Raw genomic sequence first — 13,842 nt, 5'->3', positions numbered from 1 at the left:
TGTTAACATTCCTCCAAGTACCTAGAGGAAAAAATTGTTCAAGGATATGCAAAGTGAATGATTCTGTATTTGAGTCAAGAATAGCCTACTCTAACAGTCTCAGTTACTCTTTTATCCTTTTTATTTTTTATTTTCACAAATTGGCAATGGATTCCAATCTTAGGATGGTAACAGACCTGGGGATTGTTTGGCATAAATTCAGAATACTCTCCCCTTCCCTCTTTTTTTCTCCCTAGGTTATTGCTGATTAATACAGTGAAGGTCTATTCATGCACTGACCTTGCTTAAATCTGCATAGATTACAAGAATTAGAAGGGAATCAAAATATAAAGAAGGTGACACAGGTGCTGATCAAAAGCATGCTCAGAACTGTTAGGGAATAGCTTAAGAAAATTCTACTTTCTAGGAAGTTGTGTGATACAGTTTTTGTCTTGTTCACCATTGTGTTCTTAGCAGGTAGGATGGTGTCTAGCACATAGTACGTTAGCTTTAATAATGTAACAACCAGTTATTCTACCAGCTTAGGTGAGTTTATACAGAAATAGGCCTAAGAATTACAATTCAAGTTATGCAAACTATGGTGGATCATAGGCAAATCCAGAGAACAAGGAAGGGGAGCTTGGCTTCACAGGAAAAAGGAAGAGTTGGGAAGAACTCTAATAACCAGAGTCCATTCAAAGAAGCTGGGGGTCCAAAGTATGAAGGCTTCTCATTGGTTGGACTGCTACAGTCTCTGACTGGCTGGGCTATCCAGGGGCCAGAGAAGTTTTCATCTTTCCCCAGAATAGTAAAGTAGGAGACAACTTACTGTGGTAGATGTAAGCATGGGTCTCTTCCTGTTTGGAGTAATTGACTATGAATTGTGGCATGTGAGAGCTCTCCCTACAGACCTGTCCTGCTTCCAGTTTTAGTTGAGGTTTATTTAATGAACTACACAAATAGGTTCTCAAAAATTACTTATTAAATGAATGAATGAATGAATAGCCCTTTATGTTGAATATCAGAAAATGTGGGTTTTGTTCCCAGTGAAACCTATATAGACAAATGACTTTACCTCATTTCCTCATTTGAAATAAATGTAACAGGTTAAAATAGACTAGAAAAATCCCTAAATAATTTCCAGCTTAAAAAAAAATACACAAATTCTTCATTAGCAGAACCATTTAGCATAACTATTGGGTTGGCCAAAAAGTTCGCTTGGGTTTTTTCCGTAAGATGGTACGGAAACCTGAACGAACTTTTTGGCCAACCCAATCATTTCCAATCAACAGGATAGGAGAGTAACTCAATTTACCAGTAACAAATAATAAAATGACTCATTATAAAATAATTCTGCACTCAAAATGTTTCATTTATCACCAGTTAAAAAGTCCCTTATAATTTTGTCCTGCAAAACTATTTCTTAGTTTCTTTCTTAGTTTCTTTCTTAGTTTCTTGATGAGAGCACTCAAACATGAATAAGGAAGAACATGTGTGTATTAATATGTTTCCCTTCAGTCAAGCCTGTGAGTATTAAGTAACAGCAAATTAAACTGTAACCATAGATTGCTTTTTGGGATGCATTTAATTTACCTTCTAAACCTCTATGAGTTTTACTTGATTCTGGATTTTATTAAGAGGTAGAGTACACATTGATTTTAGATGGCAAGAAGCTATTGAGGAACTTGCTATTGAATTGAATCAGTGGTTTTAGCTGAAAATGTGTTCTTTTGTCATTTAAAAATTCCTCTTTCCATAGCTTGCAACCTAAGACTATACTCTTAACTATTACTCTTAAATTTTCAATTGAAATATCTTCTTTTAAAAATAAGAAAGAACAAAATGCTTCTAACTAATGTTATAAGAAATATTTGAATTAAAATGCAGTTTTCAGTTTCCAAAATATTTTTAACCCTTTTTGGTATGATTTTCTTTGCTACTTTGAGAAGAACTACATATGAAAATATTATTTCAAATAAAGAAAAAGTATATCTTCATCAGATTTAATGTTGAGATAAAGCAAAATAGTTCATATATGGAACTTTAACACTCTTTGTCTTTTACTTCATCATAAGTAACTGCTGGCTGATGTGTTTATGTGTGTGTGTGTTTAATATTTAGAGATTAGATAGACATATAGATGATATATTATTTTTTAAATGTGATTAAAGGAACTAAATCAAAATATTTCCTTAAAAAGGTATTTAAAGAATTTTCTACAAATTAAACCATATTTAAACAATTCTGTAGCACTTTGTTTCTACTTCCATAATATCAATTTACAATTTTCCAAAAAATAATTATTTAAATGTCAGTCATTAACTGGTAAATTTGTTTATTTGACTTATAATAATTGGCCTAGTCCTATATTCATGTTATCTTATGATTTAAGGAAAAGGCAAGGATCTTTAATTGCAATGATTAAAAAGCTAGGTAAAGAAAGTAAAAAATGAAAGTTAGGGTAGCAACACAGTGATTGATAGAAGATTGTCTGACATTCCTTAGCTCAAGAGCAAGCCCAACTACTGTCTCTCAGGTTTTTCCTTTCTCTTGGACTAAGTTCTATTTTGCTATAAGTGATGAAGAGGAATACAATTTTAAGTATTAAAACTTAGCATATATTCTGATATTACAAAGACAATGTATGGAAATTTTAGTGTAGTCAAAATAATAAAAAATTTAAATATCATAATTCCATGACCAAACAACACCGCTTTAAACCCTTAGTGTATGCATAGTCAAATCTTAGCTTACACATATTCACACCCTAAAGCACATTAACAGGAATGCAATTCAACACAGTAAAATCTTTACAAACCTCATTTTTACACTTAACAATAGATTATAAATATTTTCCACATCAACAAACATTAACATTATTTTAAGTATTGTGAATGATTCAATTTTATGCTATTACATAATTTATTAGTTACCTATTAGACATTTCACTCTTTTCTACATTTTTGCTTTTTTATGCAAAGACACAATGTACCTTACTACGAAGTCTTTGCACATGGGAATCTATCTAGATTAATGGGACTGGGATTGTAGGCTTGAATGTGAATCACTCATTGGTGAATAATATCCTGTACCAGTTAAGACACACACAAGAGAAGCATGAAAGCAATGATTAAGATTTCTTAGCTGACTCATTCAGTGACTCTTGAAAAACAGTGTCCAACATAGGAACATGTGTATCTTCTCAGGGCATCTTGAATTTTCCCTCTCTTTCATATTAACCTACAAGAAAAAATATTGTAAAAGTGCTTGGTGATATTTCTCAGACCTAACCAGTGTGACATCTTCCAACTTACAGTATCCTGGACATACCTGTATTTGCATGCATGGCCCTTTATGCTGGCATAGAGTACAGGGTCTCTGATGGAAGCTTCGCTTGGTCAGAATCCATATCAGCAGTCCCAAAGTAAAATAACATGGAACAGCCTTAGTAGTTCTTGTTCCCATATTATTCTTCCTCGGGGCAGCCTGGGACCTGGAGCTAACCTGTCAGTGATAAATCAGATAAACAAATGTGACATTCAAACCCTCAACCAGACTTAGCCAAAAATAATAATAATGTTTCCCGTGGGAGAAAATGGAATGGGTAAGAAATAGATACAGGAAAACAAAATGTAAGTGCCCAGGCTTTGGAAAGTCTGAAGTAGTCTCTTGATAACATGTGTTGTCCCAATTCAGTCAGGCAGGGTTTCACTATATTTATAACCCAAACTGGGCTCCTTTCCATGGGGATAACCCAAAAGCAAAATTCCCAAAGACTATAAGTAAAAAGTTCTGTCTCGCTTTGAATATACAAACAATCATAGGTTTCTTGAAAGAATAGTGGGGAAACCTTCACTTTCTCTGAGGAGAAACCATATGTTCTAAACTCTTGGTCTTCATACCTCACTTCCACCCAAGAGCAGCTTCCCCTCAGAGAGGCTCTGGGCTGACACCCCTACAGGCACATTGTGAGGCATGCCAAGATTCTTCAGGTCTCTTCCCAAAGAACAATACTTTTTTCTGGGGTGAAGGAATTGCATCTTTATAACTGCTAAACACTGATAACCCCAGAGGTTAAAAGCTATTAATTTTGAGAATTATAGCTACCTTTTATTGAGTACCTACTCTGTGTCATGTATTATATAACAAGAACACTTCTTATTTTATCTGTTTGAGCCTTACAACACTCCTCTGCTTAAGGCACTGCTCTCTCCATTTTACAAGGCCAAGAACTCCTTCAAAGACATAATGTCCTTGTCCAGGGCCAGGCCCTACCGAGCAAGCACCCCCAGGCAGGAGATCTGGTTCTGGCTCTTCATCTGGTGCTCTTGGGTAAAACCTGAATAAGTACTGCATTCCTTGATGACACCCACAACTCCTGTTTCATAATGTACCATGGATTCTCATTTTCCTTCATTTTAATTTATTCAAATATTCTCCTTCTATCTTGCTATTCCAAACATTATTCCACTTGCATCAGTCATTATGATGATAAGTTAAAGATTGATTTGCTTGATCAATTTGCTTCACACTATAATATCTATGTTGCCATTCTTAGTCCATATGCATCACCACCCCTACCTCCCATTAGACTGATAAATTGTGCACAATTTTGCCAATTAAGACTTAAACGTCTCTGAGTCAAATTAATTAGGAAATATTTCCGTAAGCCACAGTAGTTTAAACATTGTATTACACTAATTTACAGGGTCTTACAGCAAATAAGTTACACTAGATTTACATCTGTTATTCTCAATTATAAAGTGGTAAAGAAATATCATAGTATAGTATATGTGAGATGGAATCTAATAAGTTGTATTTGAAATAGTTTAAAAAATATTTTCCTTATTATTCTCAGAGTAATTATAACACCAGGCTATGTACCAGTAGGTGCCCAATGAATACTATTTCTAATGACCATACTATGAGAACTACTGATTTAGGTATAACTGATGTTGCAGATTTGGACATTTCCTAGGAAAAAAAATTATTGTAATTAAAACAGTTTAGAAGAATATCACAGATGTTAATTTTCCTTTTTCCTTCTGTCTATGAAACAAATATTTTATAATGGCTTATAAGCGTCTCCCAGAAATGCTTTATGAAGATTGCAGAATCATTCAGATTGTTCCATTGTCCCTCTTATGTTTTGACTTCCTTTTTACTCACTTAAGCTGTAACTAAGAGATAGTCCTCCAGAGGTAACACCAGAGATGTTTTAGTCACTAAGACTATGGACTTTTTAGTAGGCCAATCACTTTAAAAGCGATGTTTGGCAATTACGTATTGTAGGCAGCCTGGTCACTGTCCTTTATTACAAAAGCAAACACTTAATATGAATTAAGTCCATGTTGAAACAGAAACAGAGAATACTTGTATTATTATTCCCTCAAGGGTTAAATTCACCTGGGAAAGGAAACACTGTAATAAATAAAATCAGTAGCATGACCTTCCCTTAAAAGTAGAAATGCATTTCAGATATTAATATTCAAGTTTGCTTGCATATTATGTAGCACTTACCTAGGCACGTTTCAAACTCTATTGAGGAGGGAACAATGGTAGTGAGATAGTTGTACTTGAAGGTGCAATGTGCTACAGTAGACTCAATTAGGACCATTTATGATTATAGTTTATATGATGTCTACATTACTTCATTTAAAATGTACTAAACTATCAAATCATTTCACACAGGTCATTGAACAGCAATAAAGTGGTATCAGCTGTTCTCCATTATGATTCTGAGCTAGATTTGAACGAGTGACTCACAGAAAATAGGCTATGTTCTATTGTCAGTCTATAAGAAATACATTTATAGAATAGCAGTATATCTACCTATAACATTTTATCTCTACATTTGTTTTGTTTGAAATGGATACAATTTTTAAATTGTCTCTTGAAAACACAAATCTTAGGTAAGATAAAATGATTGTTATACATTGTATCTCCATATATTATATATTTATTATTTATATATTCATAATTTTATTAAATCTGAGTAAAAGTAGTCTCATGCAATGCAATATTAAAAGGTCTTTTGGTTATCAAAGTAAAATGGAAATTAGGTGTAGTCAGACATACAGCACAAATTTACTACTCTCACATAATTCTGTACGGCATAAATCTCCACCCTACACACCTGTAAATGTTCTCTTATCTCATAGATTATATCAGCTAAAAGAATATTTACCAAGAAAACTAAGCAGTGATCTGTGCTGAAATGCACAATTTTATTTTACTAAAATACTAAAATTTATTAAAGTACCCATATACATATTTTAGGTCACTTCTGATGGTGACATTGTGTAAATAGATGCCAAAGTAGGATTACAAACACCTTTCAACAGGGATATTCTAAAACCAATGACGGGTAGCAATATCTGGGCCAGTGGACAATAATGACTTCATTGCAAAAGCTACCTTAAAAGCCTCAAGTAAACACAATACTAGGTCATTCAAAAGAAATGGAATGTTGTGTTGCATTATCTATGTATTTATTCAAATCTATGAAACAAACATTTTTATATTTCTGCTTATTTAAAAATTTTTTATAGCTTTGACCATTAGCATATATATATATTCTTTTTTGCCTTTCTTTCTACAAGTTTCAATGGTATATCACAAGTTTTTTGTTCTTGAATTATACAAGGTTGAAATTCTTTCTTGTATTTTGCAAGTTGGATATGTCATAGGAAACGACAAATAATAAATGTTTGTTTCCAGCTGTGTTCCAAGTATTTTATATTCTGCCTGAACATTGCACTGTGTGTTAAAGTTGCTTTGCTTTGCGTTCCGCCTCCACTTCCTTTGGGAGGGATGTTAACGTTGTGTCCTGTGGTCTTCTTTGTAGTCGCAGCGCCGGGTTACCTTTCATCTCCCTGATGGCTCCCAGGAAAGCTGCAGTGACAGTGGTCTAGGAGACCACGAGCCGGTGGGTAGTGGAACCCTGATCTCACACCCTCTTCCTCTGGTTCAGCCACAGGACGAATTCTACGACCAGGCCTCTCCAGACAAGAGGACTGAAGCAGATGGCAACTCTGATCCCAACTCTGGTGAGTCCTCTTAAAAACTTTGCTTGGAGTTCTTCTGGTTTTCTGTTGTGCCCTTGAGTTTTAACAGTCTTTCTGGGGAGCAAGTAAATGGACATTCAGTTGTTTTTTGCTGCCTTTATTGTTGTTGTAATATTCTTTGAAATATATCAAGTTTAATGTGCTTGATATATTGGCTGTTAAATTGTTTGGTGCATCTTTATTTTATGAACCATGAAAAAAGAAAAAATGCTGCAGATACAATTGCAAGAAGCCGTTTTATGAAAGACATCTAGATGTCAAAGATATTAAAATGGGAAGATATTTTTACATTTTAGAATTGATTAAATATAGTTAAGTGGAACATAGTCAATGAAGAAAAAGAAAAAAGTGTCCTGTGGAATGCTCTTTTCCAATGAAGACTATACACACACACACACACACATAAATATATATATATATATATATATATATATATATATATATATATATATATATATAACATGGTGATTAAAACAAGTATGAAGAGGAGTGATAATGATGTGTGGTTTTACATTTTTTGTCTATTTTAATATTGGATAATTTTTTTTAACCAATACATTGAAAGAGTGGAATGAGTGGGATGAGACTGGCAAAATCCTTTATTTTCCGACAAACTCACACCTCACCTCAGAAATCATTGTTCATTCCAGGTAAGCCCTGTGAGGGTACTTCTTCCTCGGCCTTTGAAGAAAATTTTGGGCAAATGCTATATCTTTTTTGGTCATTCTATTATTATTATTTTTTTAAATCACTAACTAGTTCACTTTACTTAAAAATTAGAAGTCCAATTCAATAATTATTATGTCCAGTCCAAAGTAATGACCATGATTTCTGTTTGATTTGAATTAAAAGTTTTTTCTAACTCACCTTGACCTGCTTCAAACTTGTCTATAGTGTGAAATGGGGTTAGGGTGATGTTTTTGTAATGTCCTAGCTCTTTCTCTCACTGCTTTAGATATTAAAGTGCCTCTGGCAATTCTATGGTTGAAGTAGAAATACCAAGAAAAGGTAAAAAGCATGAAAGGACTTTCTTAACTAGTTCTGTTGTGGCAATCCAGCATTGGTGTTTTCTGCCTTCTAGGATTTTAAACTGACTCTTTGATTTCAGGGTAGTGGTGGCGGATCTTTTGTACCTATGCCCCCTCTCAAGCTGTGCTCCCATCTCTGCAGTTTTTTCTGATAGGTGGTTCTCTTCTCATTGACATATGGAGTTACATTTGCATCTTCTTTCTGCTGAAGTTTTTCTCAGCCAATCTTTTAGGAAAACCTAAGCAAATTCCATACCAGCTCTGGTTCTTAATCTTTCATGTCCCCTTTCTTGGTCTCATAAGGAAAACATACGTGCATCTTTTGACTGCACATATCCAGAATGTCAGGCCATATCCAAAGAGGCAACTACTCATCTCACAGCATTTGGTGGAGCTGGTCAAAAATTCTCCTTAGATTTCTTGGTTCTGATTAGTCTAAGGACAATTGAACCTGTGGTTCCATTGTCTCAACATTTGCTGGACTTGTGTAAAGAGGCTGGATGTGTAGGACAGCTCTTTCTAAACAGATTTCCTAGTCTGCAACTTCCCCTTCTCCAGTTTTAAAACATCTCTTATTGGCATTAAGGCAAGGGTCCCAAAACTGGTTCTTGACCACCTCTTCTGCACATGGCAGTGGTTGGCTCCTCTGGTCTTTGGGCCTCCTCCAAAACCAAGACAGAAAAGCTCTATCTTAAACACACTGGCACAAATGGTTTTAGGATTTGTCTATATAGTTCACCAGTTATTTTCACAGAAGTAAAAGTAAACAAAAAAATGTATGCTGCAATATGGTTAAGCTAAGCTACCCTAGGCCAGGACTTTATCTAATATGTGCCGCTATTCACCCAACAATTTCTTAAACCTGGAAAATAGCACTGGGCAAACTGCCAAATAGGAGAAGACATGAGAGATTCTAAAGCTGGGGGTGGGGGGGAAACTTTCAAGCCTGCTTGAAGAGCTCCCCAGAATTTTTACCAATCCTGTCACGGAAAAAAAGACCCAAGGGAAGACGCACCCTTGCACGTTCCAACAGTCAACCTCAACACAGTGACTTCACCCAGAAGAATCACGTTCATAAAAATGTGTTAAACCGGAACAGTGCTCCTTGCTGGAGAAACCATCCTTATTTATGATTGGGAAGGAAGGATAAGAGTCAGATAGGGAAAGGTGGAGCCCAGAGAGCCCCTGGAGGCTAACACTTCTTTTGACATTTAAAGAGACTTTAATTTTAACCTCTTTTGCAAACGTCTAGAGGAGAATTCATTAGACTAGCCCAGAAACATTGAGATCCATAACTAAATAGTAATTCATATTAGTATAATATTATGATATATTATCTTAAAATTCTGCAGTCACATTTTTGTAATTAACTTTGAAGAATTTGTAGAGTAAGGTACAGGATAATTGAAGCAATAATCTTCAACAGTAATAATCTTGCTATGTAGATCTAAACCATTTCCATTGTCTTCAGTGGCATTTTCTGTCTGTCTCTTGAAGAGTCATGATTTTATAGCAATCATGCAATATCCATATAAATTCATATTATCTATAGAGTTATTAAGAATTATATCTGTATGGATTCCTAATTTTTCAAATATAATGATTGTCAATAAAAATAGAATTTAGTACTAATTTCATAGTAATTTTTTTCATTATGCATTTTTTAAAGAAATTAATACAAATGGTATCATGTGGGGGAGTTTTTGGAAACTTAAGCTTTAATATACCTTTAGGCTTTAATGTAGCCCTCTGGCAACCAAAGAGATAGTGTCTCTATATTCTAGGCATTTCTGAGTCCTAGTGCATACTTAGCCAACTGTCCCACAAATGGCACACACACATGCAGTATTTCTTGCAATGAGTTTTGTCAGTTTTTCTACATAAAAAGATTTATCCCTTTCCCAAATAACAGAATTAATCATATTTCCTTAAAAAGTTAACTTATTAATATGATCGTGCCCTCCATGTAAAACTCAATAAAACCATTAATTCTAAGAAAATAGTAAGGGGATTTTCAATTGAGGATTTTAATTTTTAAGACATATAGCTAGAGTGATGAAGCAATTTCACTAAGTTAAAAAGAAACAAAAACAATTATGTAATTAGATCAGGAGCAGCCTATTACCACTAATTCAGAATTAGGTCCTAATCCTGTCCCGTTGAGAATCAGGAATGGAGTTATTTTTTCATCTGTTTTTCTTTTAAATGTTAATTTTAAGGATTTTCTTCTGTTTAATGACATTCAAAATTTCAGATTGTATTTATATTATTAAAGCCTTGACTGTCATATGCTTCTACCTCTATCTGGACTGTGTATGAATTCAGCTGGTGAATTTCTCACTAAGGATAGTTTTGATACCTGGTATATTTATGGGTAATATTTACTGAGGTCTACTTATGAGTCAGGAATGCTAGTAAATGTTTTAATATATTGTTTATGATTCCACGCCAATATTGCAAGTTACATAGTATTATAAGTAAATTACTTGTCAAAACTACTTAGCAAGTAGCTGAGGTATAATATGAACTCAGGAGTGCCTAACTTCACAGGTTATGCTTTTACTATTCAGAGAAACCACCTGCAATGTGTGCAGGTTTTAAGACAGTGTGCAATACAATACAGTCATCACTGACATTGAGTTTTAAATTTGGGGGCACTAATCTCATTTTTAAGAAGAAGTTTGAGACATTGAATATTACTAAGATGAGTTGTAAGACGAACAACTTGTGAAAGAACTAATTCTGCAAGGATTACTTGGCATTGGGCTAATGAAAATTAAACCTTAATAGGACCCCGTAGCCCACACAGTATAAAATTATTTTATACAGAGGAGTAAAAAGGGAAGTGCTTGGCCTAAATTACATAGTTTGTGAGTCAAGAATAGAACTCATATATATGGAGTCTTACTTAGTCTTATTTAGTCCTCTTTTCGTTGGAACAATTCTTCTTTATCATGGTACTTATATATTTTCCTTAAAGAGAATCTGTGTGATTAGTTGATTCACAATTGTCTCTCCCATTAATCTCTAAAGACTATTTGCTCACTTTTCTATTCTTCAGGCATAACAGTACCTGGAATATAGTAGGACAGCAATGTATATTTGTTGACTAAAAAAATAATATTTCACAAACACATGAATATACAGTCAGACAAATTAAGTGTTCTATCAAGGTAAAGCAAATAAACAAATAATAAACCTAGGAAGTCCTATATCATGTTAACTGTGGTTATCTTCAGTTTGGAGTATTGATTTCTTTTTAACTGTCTATATTTTCCACAATTTTAATAATGTAGTCAAATTATATTTTTATTTTGTAATTTTCATGGAAAGCACCTGATACAGAGCTGAGAAAAAAATCATTCTTTGAATATATATTTTTTACATCAAGTAAAAAATTGTATTAAAAATATTTTTTCCTGTCAGTCTTAAAGATATAGGACACACATGCTAAGAAAATCGAGAACTTAAAATATTTGGGCATGAGATTTTAAATGAGGCTGTCATTTTAGGGAGAAAAAAAGTCAAGTTAATAAAATTTTAAAATACTCCAGCAAAATCTAGAAAAAAACCATAATTACCCTATCAAATTTCAGTCCTAAGAAATTGTACTAATCCTAACCTGCAAGAAAAAAAATCACTAACCATAATATGCTTTGGGAATTAAACATGAATTTGATTTTGGGGGCACAGTATTTTATACAATAATTTTTATGAACTGTGTTTATTTTTTTAATACGTATCCTGGGTTGAACTAATTATATTAACCCAAAGAAAATTGTTCAGAGGTTTCATATTGTCACTTGTTGTGTTCACTTCCCCATGGGATTTTTGTAATCAATTCAGGGTGATCCCACAATAGTGGCCCCTGAGTTAATGAATCTAGAGTTCCTCATAGAATGGTATAGAGAAAAAGTAATCAATCCTACTGTACTTTGAGTATAAGGGGAAAAAAAGGCAATAAAAGAACAAAATTTGATTTTTTTAGTGCTATAAAACTTTAATTTTTTGCTTTATTAAATATATTTTTCTAAATGTAAGTTAAAAACTATCTATTGCTAACTACTTTCCCCTTAAAATCAGAGAGGTCAGAACATTTTCTAGATTAAGCCATGTAGATCACAAACAAAATATACATTACTCATCTCTTATGTAGGTATATACGTATATATGTATCTATCTACCATCTATGTTCTATTGCTAATCACCACCAACTTAGTGTCTTAAAACAATGCACATTCATAATTTCACAGTTTCTTTAAGTCAGGAGTCTGAACGTGCCTTGGCTGAGTCCTCTGCTCAGGGTCTCAAAAGCCTGCAATCAAGGTGTCAACCAGGTTGCTTTTTCATCTGCAGGCTAAACTGTGGAAGAATTTGCTTCCTAGATTTTTCAGATTATTAGAAGAATTTATTTCCTTGCAGTTGTAGGACTGAGACTATCTCACTGGCTGTGTGCTGGAGACTGCTCTCAGCCCTTGCAGGCCACCCTCAGCTGCTAGCCACATGTGCCTCTCAACATGACTGCTTACTTCTTCAAGGGCAGTTAGAGAGACAGTCTCTAGAGTGAGTTTGTAGCAACATGCATTCTTACATAACTTCACATATTCACAGGAGTGACATTCCATCACTGTTGCCATATTTTATTGGTCATAAGCAAGTCTCAGGTCCTGCCCACATTCAAGGGAAGGGGATACATATGGTAATGAACACCAGGAGGTTGGGAACCTGAGGGGTCACACTAGAGTTTGTCTGCCACAATTTATATATGACTTAGTAATTCTGAAATATCTTACAATTCAAGGTCTGTCGTTTAAGAACCTTTATTAACATGACTTTTCCACGATTCGTTCATTTGTTTATTCGTTCTGTAAACACTCATGCAGAGGCTACTATGTGCCAGGTACGCTGCTAGATTCTGGGGACAAGCATTAAAACCAAGGTTCACTAAACTTAAAAAAAACTGAGTTACTGTGAGAACAAGAGTTCTAATGTGAGTTCCTTGGTCGGAGAGGCCTTGAGGGAACTTGTAAAGTTCCTGAAATTGTTTTGCAATTATATTTTCTCTGAGGGGCAGGCTATGAGCATTTTATAGACCATAAAAACAAGACAAAAAAAAAAAAAGGAAATATTGATTTTTGAAAGCGAGAAGATACTAGATACCAATAACATTAGTGAACTAGAATAAATGCCAATTATAAGCATAAAAAATGTGGGGTTTATAATAGAATAAGTCTTGAATAAGAAATCAATAAAGATTCTATAGATTGATCCTTTAAACAAGTGACATTGGATAAACAGAAATTGTTTAAGTAAATAAATTATGTGCGTGTGCCTCTGTGTGTGTGTGTGTGTGTGTGTGTGTGTGTGTGTGTGAGCACCCACTGGCAGCACAGGTTTCTTGGTGCTATGAAATGTCATGGCTAGTTGGATAAGCAGGGAATAGTTCAGTATTTTTGTGGCACATGCAGTTATGCTTAGCTCTACCACGTGGTCCCGGGTTACTAACCTCCAAAATGGGGTTATTAATATCTTTGAGAATATTGTTATAAAAACTACAGTTATTTGATATAAATAATCACTTAACACAGTGCCTGAAACACAGATGCTCAACAAATGGTTAATATACAACTGTTCCAGTCTGTGACAAGAAATGAACCTGGATTGAGGCATAGGTTGGACCAGATTTTGAATGATGGGGAGGATAGAATACATTCTAATTGGATACAGCAGATAAGAGAATAGAAAGACTAGATGGTATTCCATGATTT

The 13,842-nt window shown here is 34.2% G+C and overlaps 1 protein-coding gene across 5 annotated transcripts in view; it reads left to right on the top strand.

The window, feature by feature from the left end:
• PCDH9 (protocadherin 9) overlaps positions 1 to 13,842 on the top strand; it is a 989,134-nt gene that overhangs the window by 624,238 nt on the left and 351,054 nt on the right. For 3 of the 5 annotated variants that reach the window (XM_082365924.1, XM_082365923.1, XM_082365922.1), the window contains one exon: positions 6,953 to 7,028. In XM_082365924.1, the coding sequence (XP_082222050.1) occupies positions 6,953 to 7,028 (76 nt within the window). Of the gene's footprint in view, positions 1 to 6,826; positions 7,029 to 13,842 lie in introns of all 5 variants that reach the window. The other 2 variants (XM_082365921.1, XM_082365920.1) reach the window with 1 other exon arrangement.

Source organism: Balaenoptera borealis, assembly GCF_965194805.1.
Source record: "Balaenoptera borealis genome assembly, chromosome: 18".
Lineage (NCBI taxonomy): Eukaryota > Metazoa > Chordata > Mammalia > Artiodactyla > Balaenopteridae > Balaenoptera > Balaenoptera borealis.
The sequence above is the reverse complement of the archived record's forward strand: the minus strand, read 5'-3'. Positions and strand labels throughout refer to the sequence as shown.